Source organism: Mercenaria mercenaria, chromosome 15 (genome assembly GCF_021730395.1).
Source record: "Mercenaria mercenaria strain notata chromosome 15, MADL_Memer_1, whole genome shotgun sequence".
NCBI classification, from domain to species: domain Eukaryota; kingdom Metazoa; phylum Mollusca; class Bivalvia; order Venerida; family Veneridae; genus Mercenaria; species Mercenaria mercenaria.
In genome coordinates this window covers 253,669-273,085 of record NC_069375.1, presented here as the reverse complement: position 1 = coordinate 273,085, position 19,417 = coordinate 253,669, and the positions used below count along the sequence as shown (strand labels likewise).

The following is a 19,417-nucleotide window of genomic DNA, read 5'->3' as shown; positions in this document are numbered from 1 at the left end:
AACTGTCAAAATTATGCTTCTTGCTGACTTCACAAAGATTGGAGTATTGATTTCTGGGTTTCTCGTCGGACACGCTCTTATAAAAATTTAGTAGCCCGATGTTACTTCCTGGTAGCACACGGGATCCAGATATGGGATTTCTGAAACTCTGCTCTAAGTAATTGGTACTTTTGTAAAAGATATACCTCTTGAGTCTTATTGATAGAATTTCAGACTCAAGTGACAAAACGGAAAATTCTTTGTACAGCTTGAGGAAATAAGTCCTGCATTCTTAGAAAACTGTATACATAGGATATACTTCAAGTATCGGAAACTAACTTGCCTGAAGCCATCTAAAGAGCAATACAATATTATGATATTTTAAAGCTTCAAATTTTGAAGTGTTAAATATTTAAGTACATTCCATTTTTTCACAATATTAAAGTATTTACATGAAACATATTTTTGATTAAATATTTTATTGATGCAACACTTGCTTTGACTTTGTAAAAACATTTGTCTATCAATGTAAATAGCATCCCTGAATTATATTGGAAATAAAAAACTGACTTCTTAACGTGATCGCATATACATGTACCTTACTCCTGAGAACAGTGTTAAATGTTTCAACTTACTCGAATCTGGAAAACAGTCCACGTGTTGTGGGCTGAGATCGGTTTTGGACGTGCACAAGTCCAAAATTCCTCTACCTGGTAGTTACCTGTCTTAAGCATCCACTTTCACCACTTCCCTCAATTGGCTGCTTAAAACAAGTTGGACTGTATATCTTTCTATTTGGTTTGGTCAAATTAAAGATGTTTATTTATCGAATTTTGATACAAATACGTCTTCATCGTTAAAGACACTAATTCTGGTATGATGGCGAGGTTTGTGGCTTATGGGGATGATACGATCTGCGTATTGGCGGTAAGGGCCAGTATATAAGACTGAATCATTGTTAGACTGGCTTTTTTTATCATAATAAGCTACTGTATAGCATAGATTGCATTTGATATTATAGCAAACCAGTCCTCACCTTTATAACGAGTTTAGAAAGCCTGATTAAATTAGGGTTAAACAAACAAAGTGATAAGATATAACAGTATATTTCAATAAATTAAGTTTTATTACAATAATATCTCATTATTGCTGGACTTCTGTTAAAATAAAAAGAACATGCATTCAGGCACCTTTTGAAATAATAAATCACGTTTATTTGAAACAATGATACTCATTATTGTGGATTTTATTATAAATAATAGAAAATGTATTAAGGCCACTCACGGGGAAGTATATATTCCCCAATTTCAGTTCTTATACTATAATCAGAATTGAATGCAATTGATAAAGTTTTCTTATAAACTCAGTTCACATAATACATTTCATAGTGTCTCATTAGAAAGGTCTCCAGCCAAACACTATGTTCATCCATTGTGCCCAAATATTGTGTCCGTAATTATGTGTAAGTCTGTTAGATCCAACATTTTCATTCCAATGGATAATTGTCATGTTACTTCTCAGCATATAATTTGTGAAGTGTTATTGAAAGATTCAACAAAGAGTGTTTCCATGGCATATACGTAAATTTCTGTACAGTTATACACATATGTTGCTTTCAACGAATTTTCCAACATAGAAACTGTGATTGGGGCTGCTAGTAATTGGCCTTCTGTCCATATTTCTTTTTTATTTATTAAAAATGCAACTGAACGCTTCTTTGATTTCTTATAAAATCCCGCCATGATCAATTTCCTGGTTATTTTTTTTTTGTTGTTACTTAGATAAAAAGATCTTGATATCTGAATGAAAATACTTGTCATTTCTCTTTTTCAGTTTTAGATCATTATTTTATTTTTGATTAGATAAAGATGAGAATTATCTGAAAGGGAGAAAATTGCTTTTCTGTAAGAGTTATGATTAAATTGGTCAACACATTGCTAAACATTACTGAGCAATTACAATAAGTATATTATCAACTAAAATATATTCTGAAAAAAACTGCATTTCAATTAATAAAATGCAAAACATTGGAAATGACCAATTTGTACATAACTCTAAATTTAACGAATCATTTTTGTTGAAATTTCACACAACGATAAAGGCTATTAAAAGAAACTGAAGTGTATAAAATCATGAGTCTATCTCGCTTATTTTTTATATTATCTCCCTTTATAGAATTTAGTTGTCTGAACCATATCGTAAAACACTAAATGGCATTACTTTCTTTTCAGTGGTCTATATAGTACTTACGTTACTGGCATCAGTTGATCGTTACAAAGCTTTTGTCAAAATGTCTGTGGTACCCTACTTGCTTAAGGGATTGTTCAATTATATAGAAAACATATCAGCAGAAGTTCACAATCAATACTATGGACATAAAGATTAATATTTAACTATTATGTACTTGTTGAATCAGACCTCAGCTCCTTGACACTTACGTTATTATCAATATATATCGTGTACAGCACAACATACGATATTTGATAGTTGTATATTCCCTTTGGCTGCATATTTTGTATATAATTGAATACAGATATCTTAAGCATTGTTATAGAATATGGGATTCCTTTTTAGCTCATCTGATTTTTTGAAAATTATTGTCATCACTTGATCGTCATCGGCGTCGGCGTCGGCGTCGGCGTCGGCGTTGCCTAGTTAAGTTTTATGTTTAGGTCAGCTTTTCTCCTAAACTATCAAAGCTATTACTTTAAAACTTGCAACACTTGTTCACAATCAAAAGCTGACTTTGTATAACAAGAAACATAACTCCATCCTGTTTTTGCAAGAATTATGGCCCCTTTTGGACTTAGAAAATATCAGATTTCTTTGTTGTTTTGTGTTTAGGTCAGCTTTTCTCCTAAACTATCAAAGCTATTGCTTTAAAACTTGCAACACTTATTAACCATCAAAAGCTGACTCTGTAAAGCAAGAAACATATCTCCATCCTGCTTTTTGCAAGAATTATGACCCTTTTTGGACTTAGGAAATATCAGATTTCTTGCTTAAATTTTGCGTTTAGGTCAACTTTTCTCATTAACGGTCAAAGATATTGCTTTAAAACTTGGAGCAGTTATTCGCCATTTAAAGCTGACTCTGCACAGCAAGTAAAGTAACTCTACATCGTTTTTTTTTTTGCAAGAATTACGGTCTTTTTGGACTTAAATTTCATTGGTATGACAATATTTCTATTATACAGAGACAAACACATTCAGATGAGCATCTGCACCCTCGAGGTGGTGCTCTTGTTTTATTTCAGCATGCTTTCATGGTAATGTATGTACCGATACTTATATTTACTTTTGGAAAATATATACTGCATAACACAGGTATAATTCGATTTCTTTTTATATTTGTGAGTTCTTATTACAAGTCGCTTTTACATAATTTTAATGAATTAAATGCCCCCTCCCACAATTTACCACACTTTGAACAATGACTGTCTATCACTGAGTACTAGAATATCATGCTTTGTTTAGCGTACCATTTATTTCACCCAAATCTATGTTACATTATAACTGTTAAGATAAACAAACTTTCCAAAGTTACACAATGAGCATTAAGTTTCAGTGTTTAGTTAACAAGCATCTCTAAATGACATTTGAATAATTCTTTATGTAAATTATTTTAAAGTGCATTCTTTCGCCAGATGAAGCTTATTGGTACATACGTTATTCAATATTATTTAATTACAATTTCATTTCTTACTTCTTACCAATATAAAAATAAAATGCAGATATTAACATTTGAAAGCATTCAGCCATTATAGATTTCCAGACAATTTTAAAGTACATACCTCTTTATGAATTATTATTAGTATTATTATATTATACCAGCTTTATATAGCGCCCTTTTCATGATAAACACGTTCAAAGACGCTTTACATATACTGCAGCCACACAAGGCGCGAAGCCCCGGACCTCTGGATTGACAGTCAAGCGTGTTACCACTAGACCATCGGCCCACCTAATTATATCATACATATAGTTATAATTTATATACATATGCCATACAGTACATATCTCTTCATCAGTTATATAATACATTTAATAATCATTTATACACATATGCCCCCATAGCTACTTTGAAAAGGAAATGCTGTATTAGCATGTGGTTTGTGAAAAATGCCCCTAGACGGATGACATTGGTAACAATAGATTGTTTGATTTTACCAATCATCTACTTTGATCATCCTTAGTGGCATTTGTTGTAAACGTGCGAAGGGAACTGCATACAAAAACAAAAATAGGTGACATTAAGGGAGACTGCTGTTGTCAGGATACGAATTATATGGCCCAGGGAAGTGCCTACGTATTTTGAACAATGAAATGGGTCCAATCTCTAGGGTGACTATGTCTTAGACTAGCTGACAAACGATATAGAATGTCCTTTGTTAAAACGTAGAGCTGGTGAGATCAAATATTTCTTTTATAAAGATTTCCTCTGGCTACCTTACCTAAATGATTCGTGTACCAATGATTCGTAAATGGTTTCAATTATCAGCTAGATAATTTCAGGGATCAGACAAATCACTAATATGTTTCAAACTAACAATCTTCAATTGATGATAATTAGCTCAAACTCCTATAGGCTGGAGACCTTTTTGTTGAAGTTCCCGTCAGAAAATGTCTATGAATCAACAACATACTAGTCCTTTCGCATAGATGCTCGGCCTCTGTCCTCTTAATTGAAGTTGCGACTCTATGATTGCCCTGACTCCTGGAATGCTCAGCGCCTATATGCTATCACATGTAGCCTTCCACTACCATTTAGGTATATCCCCGATGCCTTGGATGTACTTCGCCAATAACGCTGAACAGTCTATAAGCTGGAACTCTCCTACTATTACCAAACTCTGGGTCTCTGTCTCAGCTTTCCGATGCTCAGACTGTTTTTGCTATCGTCTATAGCATTCATCTACTGTTAAGGTAAAACTCCTATGCACTGGTCCTATAACTGGAAACCTTGTTGAACTATTCTTTAGTCTATGAACTTCGAACGTCTTCTTTTTTAATAATTTATCCACCCCGACAGTGTAGTTGCAATATCTCCCTTATCAAGGTACTGGGATAAATTATTAGTTGAACCCTCGATGTGTCTTCTTCTATTGCCGGATACAGAATGATCTCTCTGTCATCCATCTACCTATTTATACCTTAGCAGACGTGAGCTTTGATTGATGCTATTTATAGAACGTGTTCTGATTGGTCCAAATTTATACATAGGGTTTGACAACGAGTACTTGCTCTAGCAAATATCTGATTCCCATTTACTATTGTATATGACATAATGTGTGATGCTGGGATCCATCTATCAACATTATGAACCCAAATCAGCCACAAATGACACAAATCCTATTATAAACAGCAATTCAACAATAATTATAGCAATGGCACCATGAAAAGGTAGTCAAGCACTGTCTGTGCTTATGTGTTACGTTATCAATATATCAGATATACAAATTATTCTGACAGCTGTGTACAAGAACCATTTCGGTTTTTCCTTATTTTATCTAATTGACTTGTCCAGGCATTAACTCTAAATGTGCTGAAGAGACTTTATTCAATCTGCATACAAAATTAGAGGACATTAAGAGACGTTCTTGTGTACCAGAACCATAACTTAACATTGCTTTCTTCATAATAACCTTCCTTTAATTAATATTTGTATTAGGACAACTCCAAAATTATTTTAGGGATTTTGTGGAACTTTTTCACATTATGACAAGGTACGTTGAGAGGAAGTGTTGCCATCGTGTTTACTTTTTCCAGTTATCTCCCTTTATCAAATTTATTTGTCCTGAACATTACAAATGGGAAAAGAAGTTTGTATAAACTGCATGCAGGAATAGATACTTTACTGGGAAAGAAAACATAACTCTTATAGGTCCACAGTTAGTCACGTTTAAATTACCCACTTTTAATACATTTTAAAAGATTTTCCAAGAAATGGTTTAAGGAACATAAGTGAACAATTATTCAAGGTATCAAGTTGACATTTTATTTCACATAATGAGAGGAGATACAATGTGCAGGAAACTGTCTATACCAGTTTATACCCTTTTTGTTATATTAAGCCAACAAAGCTCTTGACAGTGAACGTTTTTGTACATGCCACTTTAAGAAATATCTTCCGTTAAATGCAATAGAAGGTTAGACAACAAATTGTACGTTGAAATCGTTTCTATTCTGCGGGGTAAAGGTATTCAAGTTTATATAGCTTACATAACTAAACAAGCCTATATCCTGAATCTTTCTAAAGAGTATGCGTTTATTTGTGTTAAAGCCTTACTTCGGATACATAGAATGAAAAAATACGCCTTACAATTCTGAAAAGAGAAAATAATAATTTATTGGCATTTTTTTCTGTTCTTTCAAATATTAACGTGATTAAATGGATTGTCAATAAAAGTAAGCATTGTTACTTTTATATGCAAGGTTATGTATCTTTTCAGTAGGCAATATGATCATGTTTATTTATATTTCATAGCACTTACTGCGACCTTTGACATATATTTGTGACATTTAAACTGAGAAGCATCTGTGTAATCACAATGGTTGCAATAGTTAGATAAAGGAAATTATCTTAACAAGAAATCAGAAATATTTGGTTAAATAGTCTTAGCCCGAATTAAAACAAGTCACAGCTGTCCGTAAGACAGCGCGCTTGACTTTTCTCATTGCTTGACTCTGAATTAGAGCTTTGCTAGTAAAACTTTATAAAATTTAAACAAAAAATCTAAGTTAACAAGGGACATAACTCTGTAAAAATTCAAATCAGAGTTAGGGAGTTTGTTTCTCCTGGTGTAGACTTTGATAGTAAATAACTATTTAATGTTTCAAGTCAATAGCTTTGATAGTAACAGAGATATTTGACTTTATCAAAATCTTTAACCAAAATTCTTAGTCAAAAAGGGGCATAACTCATCAAAATTCAAATCAAAGTTATGGGATTGTTTCTCCTGATGTAGACTTTGATAGTAAATAACTATTTTAAGTTTCAAGTCAATAGCTTTGATAGTAGCAGGGATATTTGACTTTATCAAAAACTTTAACCAACGGCGACGCCGACTTCGACGCTGGAGCGAGTGCATTAGCTCTACTTTTTCTTCGAAAAGTCGAGCTAATAAAGCATTGAAAAGAAACATTTAAAACTTTACAACATATCCTGCCAGAAGGTGAACTCCAACAGTATTTCATGATAATACAAAATGTATGTATGCAAATATTACATAAAAATTTACTGGGACGTTTTTAATCTGTAAAATAAAAGCTTTTCTAAAATTGTATATAACTAATATATACTAAACAAAATAGCTAAGTGCCCCCTATATTTGTTTGCCAATATCTTCAAAAAGTAACATAAAATACTTCTTGAAATGTAGTGTACACTCAGAACAATATGTTATTGATAAAATGCCGAACTTTCAACAAAACCAAAACACGCCTTCAGATATAGTATTCATTCATTTTACGATTACAACCAATTTTTGACAGGTCACAAAAAGTAAACAAAAATGTTTACAATGTGCATGTACATACTAAAAACGGAAACGTATTTTGGGAAGATAATGAAATAACTTCGTTAACTTGTTTTTTCTAAAAACAGCATTCATCATTTGTGTCATATTTAACCATTCGCTTGAAAAAAAATTATTATGAACAGTTCTTATTCTTACAAATCGTATTCACTTGTTTAATAAAACACAGCTTTTATGTGCTTTTGTGACTTTTTTCAAATGGGGTGTGTTAGTTAATTGAATAAAATTATATGTTAGCGTCACTTTGTTCTAAAAGTGTGCTAAATTTCAAAATTGTATTTACAGAATTTGCAAAGATATTGAAAAATTAGCACTATTTTGTTCGGTATATATACCCTATGACCTTTAACCTTTATATATGAGCATACAATGCGTTTTCGAGTGCGAGTCATAATTTATTAATTGGATACAAGTGTATGGTTTAGAGGGCGTGGACGGTAGCATGCATTTCCACTACCGTCCATGAACAGGCTCAATCAAACCGAGCCTGCAACATTTTCGTTCTTGTCGTGTTGAGCGACCTGTGAAGTTTCCACTTTTCTCTATTTTATTAAAACCTATAACTGTAAACTAATCCTGTATAATGTGAAATTATTCATGAATCATTGCATCAGTGCCGAAAATTATGTGAACATATCAGTTTTAACGCATGACCTTTAGACCTCTATAATTTGCATATAATGGTCATATTTTTTTGGAGACAGCACCCAGATGAACCAGGGATGTTTAAATTTTAATAAAATCTTTGTCTACAAGTATTAACATTCCGGCCCTCATAAATTTTTTTTCAGGGGCTAAAACCACCAGACTAATATGTGAAGAAATTAGGCTGAAAAGATATAAATCAGCTCTTGTTTCTATTGAGCACTAAGTAAATATTTTCAACAGATACATTGTATTGCCTTTCAACATGTTCATAATTTTAGAAGCAACAACTTTATAAATGTCCATTTTACATAATCTGCAAAACATTGTTTGCATGTATATTTTTCATTCTAATATGGCTTGATTTGATTCACAATTAAAAAGAAAAGTAAATCAAGATCTGTATATTCCGCGATAAACAAAGGTTGACACGCGGACCGGTAAAATTGCCGCATGACGTCCGATACTTTACTCCTCGTGTAAATGAAGTCCAACATAATATTTTTTAAAATATGTCATTGAGAAAGTAGGAATGAAAACAATCAAGGCCTTCTTGTGATTTATCGTCAAATTTTACACGGTTCATTGTTGTGGCGATTATGTGGCGAAGATCTCATTTTTTAGATGTTTTGGGAATAAACACAATTTTACTTTATATCACTTTGTGGATACTACTGTGCAGCAGAAATATGAAGCATATGTAAAATGACTCACACAGACTGTGAATGGTACAGGACTTATGTTGCTTTATTTTAATGTTTTCTTGTCTAGGACAGCTTTTTTGGTTTACGTTATGACGTTAGGACATTTTCCAGTGAAAGGTACTTGTTTTCAATAAAAGAATCGACTTATGTTATTGACCTTGAACTTTGCGTGTTTTATTATTGTATTTAGTACATTAAGCCTAGCGGGAGTGTCGCCAATAAATTTAAAGTGGATTTATGTGGCTAGTAAAAATTAGAACCGGGAAAAATGAGTTCTTCGCACAAACGGCATCATTCGCAATCCATACAGAAATATTATCCAAACAAGATTCTGAATCACTGTACATTCCACTTGAATCAGCACTAACTTCACTGTGTTCTTCTGTTATTGACTGACCCTAGATTTAACCTGCCTTTTTAGTTAAAACATGTTTCATTGCAGCAAATAATGAAAATAATATTTGAGGAGACAGACAAATAACAATATTTGGTATCCCTCTCTTGGTATGTCGCAGTAAGGCTGCTATCCCTAATATGTTAACACGTCCATTATGGCAGTATTGACACAATAATTCTGTTGCACATGTTCTGTTATACGAAAGGACAACAAACTACTTATATAATGGCAATATTACACTACCCTGGGAAATTGCAATTGCCACACTGTGATCCCCGATGTTGCTTTCAAAGGCGGTGCTGGTTCTTCCATTTTTCACAACAGAATAATGGGGTCGGATCAGCTTTGAGAATATCCTACAAGTAGATTTCCCATACGATGTTACATCTGTTGAAATTCTTGAAAGAACCTTTACATGTATGGTTGAAGTACCAATGGTGAATTCTCAATAAACCCTTAGTGGGACCCGTTTTCAGTCTGTTCAAGATTGCAGCCCCGCATTAATTATGGATACTTAATGTTACACTCGTAGACAGATTCTCGAGTTATGACAGTAGTTCTAGAATTGTTTCTGACCACAAACTCCCCAACATGGAGGGAACCGGAAACGAATTCTAATTTTTCAGTTAACTGGGCAGGATGTTGAAAATTAACGAAACATGTTTGAATTCTTTTCCAAAAGGATGACAACGTCTCATATGTCAAACGGTAGCCTTCTTGAACAGTTAGGTGAGGTCAAATGTAAAACACAACATGATGTCTACTGATTCATAGTCCTAAGGTATAGTGTTTAGTCCATCTACATTTGTCTAGCAGGTCCCAAATAGGCTTCCATGCTGTTATTGTTATAAAACAATCCACCCGGTGTGATCAAAACCTTATTCTCATCATATGTTATCGGCCTATTTCGCTTTATCTGTTTAGCGATTGCATACAGCGGCTGTTCGTATGCCGTAATTGGAGTCTTGCGGAGACTGAGGCGATGGGCAGTAGCCTTGATAATGTACATCGAGTGGAACAACTTTTCTCTTAAGTCTGCATTACTGTGATTCAGGTTTGCAGGACATTGCAGTGGATGTTTGGCAGTTTCTGGGCATATGAGACAAAGCCTTTTTCATACCCTACTTACCTGGTGTATTCATAAGTAGAAGCCTAACATTATATAGATGTTAATTTTTTCTATTGTAAATGTCATATTGCAAGACTATATGCCATGGTAATAAAATCTGTAAGTCTTTAGATCTTTTGGACGCATAGAATACAACCATACAAAATAATAGCAGACTCGGTTTGACTGAGTCTGTTCATAAAATGTAATGGGTAGTGCAACTCCCCTTACGCCTTCTAGCATTAGCTTTAGCGGAATTATATTATAGCGGATATTGAACGCATTCCACAATCCTGAAGAACTATGAAATATAACAACCGCTGAATCCACGACCAAAAACTAGCCATAATATTACCACTGTTTTATGCTGAAAGAAAATGATTCAAACAGGTCTAGTAATAATTTCAGTAGTATAACAATACATAGCAGCAGGTGGGCAAGTTGTTAACAAATTAATGGGTATGTAAGTAGCACAAATTAAGGATTGCTTATAAACAGAACAATAAATTGATAATAGCACAAATTCACTACTTGATGGTTCTTTCACATTCATATACTATTACAAACTGTATTTTATTGTGATTTGGATATAAAAATGTGTAGTTTACAACTTTTATATACCTTTTATACACATCTGGACTGCAAATTGTATTTTTGTACTATTATAATAATTGGTAAGGAACTTATAGACTTCATGTATACATCTGTGTCTGTGTTGCAAAGTTCATTTTTCCTTTACGTCTCAGCTTTGAAAAAGAAACTATCTAAGCCAATTGTTGCACAATGTTTTGTAATCACAAATTTTTTATACATAACTGTTTAGTATCAAGGAATAAAAGTAAAATAAGATAAAAATATTGTATTTTTAGTCCGCACAATATATATGTAACATTTCTTGTATACGTTAGAAAAGAAAATCAAATGTCAGCATATAATCTATAGATAGAGTCATAGTGCTGGCCATCTTGGAATATAATGACCATTATGTTTTTGTTTCAATATGATGGTCTAGATTATATAAGGGTATATGTTTTTTATACGACTGTTCCCAGTAATATCCTTTTACGTGATGTAATCAATTATTTCGCCATTTTCAAATAAAAGATTATTTTTGGCGGCCATTTTGGATTTTGGCGGCCATATTGATTTTTTAAATATAAATCTAAATATATTCGAAGAGTAAGATATATTCCACTATTATTCCGGAGCTTTATTACAGGATACACACACGTGTTTTGCCATTTTTTTTCATAAACGGAATTATGGCGGCCATCTTGGATAGCCACAAACCGCTTCCCAGTCTTAAATGAAGCGTATTATATTTATGTACTACCGTGCCAAGTTTCATGCTTTTCACAGAAGGTGCACAATTCGACCCTTTTAATGCACGGATTTCTTGGACTAATGGTCGGAAATGTTCGGAAACCTTCGTAAGTATATACGATTCCGATCTGTCTTTTCCGTGAGAACTCCGTTTCTATTTTAAGCCACGAATTATTGCTTTCAGATGTTATCGTTCTTTAACATACAACCGCATATTTCGGGTGTAATATAGGTGGCGCTGCGGTCGGAAAACAGGTTTCCCCAGGCTGTCAATTTGCAGGTAGAAAAAAGTTAGAAATTGTCAGACTGGATTCCCAGGCTAGAAGCCATCAAGCTGGCTTACGGAAGGTCGGTGGGGCTACGCAGGTGCCCGCTCATGATGAAATAATGCACGGAGGGTCACCTGGGATCATCCTCCACCAAGAAAGCTGGAAAGTCGCTATAGGACCTATAATTATGTCGATGTTACATTAAACCCAACAAAAAACACAAAAACGACCCACCCGGAGTCGGGACCGTAGCAGACCAGGATCGAATTTAGCGGTCACTAACTCACGAAATTCGAGTAAGAATAAAAATGCGGTTAGGAAGTCATGGCACTAGAATATTTTCGCGATCATGTTCAAAAATCGTGGAAAATGCTCAAACTGTCCTTTTCTCTTTAAAAAAAAGCTCCTTTGGGGTAGTTGATTTATAATATCATTTATTTTGCGTCTGTAAAAATTTTAGAATCGATTTCATAAGTAAAGTATCAACACACGTGTTTGGTGTTATATTCTACGGAATGTCATATTTTTTACTGTATAAAACAGGAATGGATTAGTTGATTTTTTTCTATGATTATTTGCATTGTATACACGAGCGTTGGAAATATGCAGACAAAAGAGTAATTAATACATGCATTCGATTTTTACAATGGCAATGATCCACGAATGTGTTTATCACTACAAATAAATAGGGATGAATGATTTTTTTTCTGGATCGGATATTCAGATTGAATGTGAAAATAAATCGGAAACGCGCAAGAAGAAATGACGGATTTATTCATGTCTTTGAGTTTATACCTGTTTCTGTTTTAGTCCGCGGATGTTCTTTATCAGTTCATAAAATATTAGTGTTATACATCTATCTCTTTCAATATTAGCATTCAGTTTGCAAACATGTGCAAGTTCGAACACATGCAAAACATTTGGCATTTGAAATGGCCGGAGAATATAATTTTCACTACATATATTGATTGCATGGATTAGCGTTCATAATGACATAAATTGATTGCTTAATCAATCCTAATTGCTTGTATTGAAAAATAAAAAAAAATAAATAAAAAATTGGCGAGAAGAAAGGGTGAATTATTCGAGGTCTTTATTTTATATTTGAGATGGTCCGCGAATGTTTATTTTACAATTTTGGACGCGCAAGAACAAAGAATGAATTATTCCATGCCTTTGATTTTCCGCTTGAATGTGTTTTACTAAAAGAAAACCATCTTTTTCTACCAATATTAAAGGGCATTGAGTCCAGATTTTGGCTAATATCATCTTTCTTCAAAAATGCAAATTGGTCATATTATGTACATTAGAACAAGTTATTTTTTCTACAGTTTTTTTTATAAAAAGAATGCTAAGCCAAGCAAAAGTCTAATATAGAATATGAATGAAAAATTTAGTAAGAAGCAACTTATTCTTTTGCAAATATCGGGACTGGATTCTTTACCTGTATACACTGAATGTAGAAATTATGAAACACAAAGGGATATATATTGTACATTGTAGAAAGTTCGAAACGTGGAAGAAAGGATGAATTAATCAATGTCATTGATTTTTATACGCCCGAAGGGTGCGTATAATGATATGACGTCGTTGTCCGTCTGTCCGTTAGCGTTTCTGCGACCGCTCTATAACTATTGAAACCCTTCAAGGATTTCGAAGAAATCTTGACACAAATGTTCACAATATCGAGACAACGTTTTCATGGCTCGCTTCAATATCAAGGTCGTACATAGAGGTCAAAAGTTATATGATATTGTTTGGCGTCTGCTCTGTAACTACTCTTGAACTGCTTGAAGGATTCAAAGAAACTTGGCATAAATTTCAACAACATCGAGACGACGTGCAGAGCGCATGTTTCGGATTGCTCGCTTCAAGATCAAGGTCACACTTGTGCTTTAATAAAGGCAACTAACATGCACATTTCATTTCAAAGTATATATAAATTTTCTAAAGCTCTGTCATAATTTATATAAAGACAGCAATGTATCTTTAACCCATGAATCTTGCTGCAATTTTAACCTAAGAGTGTCATATACCACTAGCAAAACTTGGTGAACAGAATTTCCTTTTAATTATTGCTCTAACATTTTAATGACCAGATTATTATCATTTGTATTTTTGCCAAACATTTCTAAGTATGATTATATACACATTTCTGAATCCCGTATTTCCGACACATACGGGAAATATACGGAGTTGTATACGAAGAATATACGAGAAATATAAGTCCCGTATTTTCGAAATATACAAATTATTCATATCCCGTATTTCCAGAATATACGGGAAATATACGGGGTTGTATACGAAGAATATACGGGAAATATAAGTCCCGTATTTTTGAAATATACAAATTATTCATATCCCGTATTTCCAGAATATACGGGAAATATACGGGGTTGTATACAAAGAATATACGGGAAATATCAGTCTCGTATTTTCCAAATATACAAATTATTTAAATCCCGTATTTCCGGCATATACAGGCAATGTACGAAGTTGTATACGAGGAATATACGGGAAATACAAGTCCCGTATTTTCGAAATATACTAATTATTCATATCCCGTATTTCCGGAATAAACGGGAAATATACGAGGTTGTATACGAAACATATACGGGAAATATACGTCCCATATTTTTGTAATATACGGGTTAATTTATTCCCGTACAACAGAAATATAAAGTGTTGTATACGATCAGAATAACCCTTTTTTAAAAATCCCCGTATTTCAATGATATATGGTGTCGTATATCAAGAATTCCGTATTTCATGGTATACGGAAATCCGTATTTTACTAGTATACGGACTTTTAAATATACAAGTCCCGTACACGCCCAAATTTTAGTTTTCCCGTATTTCTTCCCGTATATTGGTAATATACGGAATCCCGTACACTCCCGTATATTAACTCTTTTTTCAAAGTGACACAGGGATTCAAGGTATGATATCTGCTTTACTTCAGGTAGTATTATTTCCAGTAGTATCGACCTAGATACTTGGTAGGAAAAGATTTGGATTTTTGTCCAATACGCTAAACATTTATTTCTCATGGATATAAATCATGATAGAAAGGACTAATGTTGACGAATTCTGAACACGTGTATGTGTAGGTAATTAGATATATATCTAAACATATGTATTATATTTACCAGTTCTTTGTAAGTATTGTCGTTTTTCTAACTTTTTAACGCGTCTTGGTACATGAAGCTAACGTCACAAATATAACATAACCAGTATAATATCTTACTGTTTATATGGGAAATATTGATGTTTGCGGTTAAATTGTTATTCAATAGAAAAAGATCATAATGTCAAAACAGACGTCTTTAAAGCTTATGTCAAGTTTTGAAGAAATGAATAAGACAGGCACTTGTTGGCACTGCAGATACAAACAGCCATTTTTTTCGATGTATATATTGGGGAAAACATGCAGGTTGCTATAAAAAAATAAATGTTTATAAATATCGTGCTTTTTGTAACAAACGCATTAAATGTTAGACTAAATGCTACAAAATATTTTATCAGTCGTTGTAAGCGGTTGTGTATATAATTATGCGCATCACCGTGTTCATAAATAGGTTACTTTTTTTTTTATTTTTATTTTTTTTATTTTATGGTTTCATTTGAAACTTTATTTATAGGTTTCCAATCGTGTAAAAGTTTCATGAGGATTAAAACAATACGCCAGCCAAAAAAACGCCGACTGAAACACCTTCATATATACATGTTGCTTATAACTGCAGGGAAAGTAAAGCATTAATTTCATTATGGTATTTGAGGTAATACAATTCTAGTCATAAAGGGTGGTAATCAAATTAAATGAATACAATCATACTTTCGACTACAAAAACCTAAATTGAAACCTTTGACCAATATTGAAGAAAACGTTTACTGAGAATTAACGTGGAATTATTCATTATGAAAATAAATTTGACAGCCACGTAATAAAAAGGCATTGTGAGCTTTTTAAAAGCCTGCGACCCTAGTTTTCCTATATCGGAAACTACATTGTTATATGTTAACATTTATCACTTCTTAGAGTGGCAAACACTAGTTTATTGCTTTCATATGTATCAACGACCTTTTCATATCATTAACCAATCTTTAACAACAATTGTACTTTCACGACATTGTGTTTTATCTGATTAGCTAACATTTCCGTTGTATATGATCTGACACGCGTGAAATTTGAACATATTTTTCCTTTAGAATGATTCACTATCTGAGGTGTATGCGATCTTCCAGTACTCCATTCCTTCCGGCAGAAACGAAAATGGTGAATCATTGCTGAACTGTCTTCAATGTATTTTGATCTAAAGGAAAAATAAAAGGTTTTAGCAGCACAAAATATCATGTAATGCAATATATAACACTGGTACTCGGTTAACTCTTTTGATTACGGACTGCTGAAAATAAGTCTACAACCACCAGTAAGTAGACTAGTTCGAATAGACTTTTCCTGGAACCAGTTCACGTCTTAACACTTTGCTGTCTTTTTTACTTGTATTTTAATTGATAATCAATCTTAATTTCTTATATGTTTACCTATTAATTTAACTAATCCAATATTGTAAATAGAGAGGGATTCATACGACAAAAGCAAATCATTTTGTTCTACTACCATTCTAGTTATAAACAAGAGATCCATCAAGCGTGGCAATATACGCCCGAGGGTTACAGCAGAGGATGGGAGCAAAATTTAAAGAACTTGACTGTTGACGCCAAAAGGACAGGAACAACAAAGGGAAGAAATTTAAAAAAAAAATTTAAATAAAAAAAAAATTCTAAGTCTACAAAAATTATTCTTAGTCCACAAAAAAAATATCCTTACCGGGTACAGGAATGTCAAAATATACCTAAAATTGGAGGTTAGGGTTAGGGTTAGGGTTATATCCAGTTCCTGTGGTTAAATATAGCTTACCTGTTTCTTGTAATTGTAACATGGCTCCGGGACTTTTCTGTAGGACAAACAGATAATCTATTTCAGTTACATTATTAAAATGTATGTTTTTTTACTTTCACACACAAAAAAGGTATTGAAAGCTAAACCATGGGAGCTTTCATCCATCTACTATGGACTTCATCAGCCAACTGATTTTCTTTACATCGACTGAGGATTAAGATTAACACCACCCGAGGGTGAGAGCGATGTTAATGCTGTGTCCCATATGTGCGGTAACTGAAAACGGCCCCCGTCCCTGTTCAGCGCCGGCTTGTATGCTCTGATGTACACCGCCTCCTTGACCCCCTCTTTCAAACCAAGAGGGTTCCCGGTCAAGAATACGCACGGATTCCAATGAGACAGCGTGACCTGGGCTGTCTTGGTGTATGTGGCGTGAAACCTCGCTACTGCTAGAACTAGGTCGTCTATGTTCCGTGAATCTTGCTCTCAGTGTTCGTTTCGTTTCACCTATGTAGACCTTGTTACATTGAAACTTTTCGTGTCCTTCACATTTTATATGGTAAATAGGACCACTGATTTCTTGTTTACTTGTTTTATCCTTTGGTTTAACAAGGATTTGTCTAAGAGTGCGCTGTGGTTTGAAACATACATTTGTCTTGTGTTTATCGAAAATTCTCTTCAGATGTTCACTCTTTCCTTTCATGTATGGGAGGATGACGCTTCCCTTTGAAACTGTACTATCCGATGTTCTCCTTCTACTTTGGTCTTTCTTCTTCAACAGATGTTTCTTAACTTTGTTAATTGCCCATCTTGGGTAATTGCACACATTTAGGGCTTTGTTTACATGTTTTATTTCAGCCTTTAGATCTCTAGGATCTGAGGTCACCACTTCCGCTCTTTGGTGTAAAGTTCTTATAACTCCAATTTTGTGTTATTTTGAGTGCGCTGAGTTAAAATCCAGATACTGATCAGTATGTGTTGGTTTCAGAAATACTATTGTCTTTAAATGACCATCACTGAGTCTTATAGTGTTCGTGTCTAGAAAGGCCAAACTCCCGTTGTCTCCCTTCTCTATGGTGAACTTAATATCCGGGTCAATACTGTTGATGTGATCTGTAAATTCATCAACATACTGCCTCATTTGCTTGATATAAGTGTCGTCCACATAGCGGAACCACCAACCCGGAGGGTGTGGTGCTGTTGAAAGTGCTAACGATTCAAAATGTTCCATGTATAGGTTGCATACTATAGGGGATACTGGTGATCACATGGCTGCTCCGTGAATTTGGAGGCAGTATTGACCATCATACACTGGAGTTCTTACAGTCTAGTTATCCGGTCTGCTGATAGGGGTGTTCTCTGAGAAATGGTCATGTCTGTAGAGAGTTTGTCCTTAATGACCGTCAATGCCTTGTCCACGGGTACACTTGTAAATAGCGCACTTAATCATATGACACCATGATCTCATCCTCATTCGCCGTTTTATCTTTGATAATCCCAGCAAATTGTTTTGAACTCTTAATGTGATGGTTAGATTTCCCCACAAGTGGTGACATAACTTTTGCAAGGTATTTGGCACTGTTGTATGTAACTGATCCTACACTGCTCACAATGGGGCGCAAGGGCATGTTGTGTTTGTGCACCTTGGGTAGGCCATAAAATTTAGGAGGAGTTTCAGTGGTCGGATAAAGTTGCTTACTTAAAACAAAGTCAATTTCTTCATTCTCTCTGAGTTCTCTCAGATAGTATGACAGTTCTTTCTTGTATTTAGTGGTGGGGTCTCTAGGTAACTTTTTATACGTATTTGGATCTTCGAACATAGACTTACATTTCTCTTTGTAAGTGGATTTGTCCATTAGGACTGTGCACCGGCCATTATCGGCGGTTACCGCACATATGGGACACAGCATTAACATCGCTCACACCCTCGGGTGGTGTTAATCTTAATCCTCAGTCCGTGTAAAGAAAATCATTTGACTGATGAAGTCCATAGTAGATGGATGAAAGCTCCAAAGGTTTAGCTTTCAATATATTTTTTGTGTGTGAAAACAAAAAAGATATAAACATTTTAATAATAACTGAAACCACACAGTTGAATTTTCATTCAAATATTTTAGCTACAGTTAAATTTGCAAGGAGGTGGAGGTTAAAACCGTACTCTATCAGAAGGCGGGACTTTATAACTGTTCTCTATCTGAGTACGGGGTCGTAGAGTACAGACTAGCAGCACTGAAAACATTTAAGAATTTTATTGCAAACATTTTTTTATGTACATATTCAATACAGTTTAAAATTTAAAATGAGTTTATAAATTACAGTTTATAGATAAGAATACATACGCATAAAAAGAAATACACTTACTAGTAAAAATTATAAATGTCACTTCTATTAAATTTAATAAAGACCTGCTTTTTAGCAGAAATCTTATTGTTTCGCAACACAACCATATTAACTTAACGAAAAGTTTAAGGGGCAGTTGGTAAAGCAGTTTCTCTTACGCAACGAATTATTTATGCAGACAGACAGTTTAAGACAATGTTCAAGACTCAAAC

The 19,417-nt window shown here is 34.0% G+C and overlaps 1 protein-coding gene across 1 annotated transcript; it reads right to left on the bottom strand.

Moving 5' to 3' along the window:
- Positions 1–10,061: 10,061 nt before the first annotated feature.
- Positions 10,062–18,096, bottom strand: LOC123559389 (uncharacterized). The gene is made up of 3 exons (XM_045351146.1): positions 17,860–18,096; positions 16,884–16,920; positions 10,062–10,351 (listed from the first exon to the last, which is right to left on the bottom strand). Exons 1-3 carry the CDS (start codon positions 18,094–18,096, stop codon positions 10,062–10,064), a joined length of 564 nt encoding a protein of 187 aa, XP_045207081.1.
- Between the last annotated feature and the right edge of the window lie 1,321 nt (positions 18,097–19,417).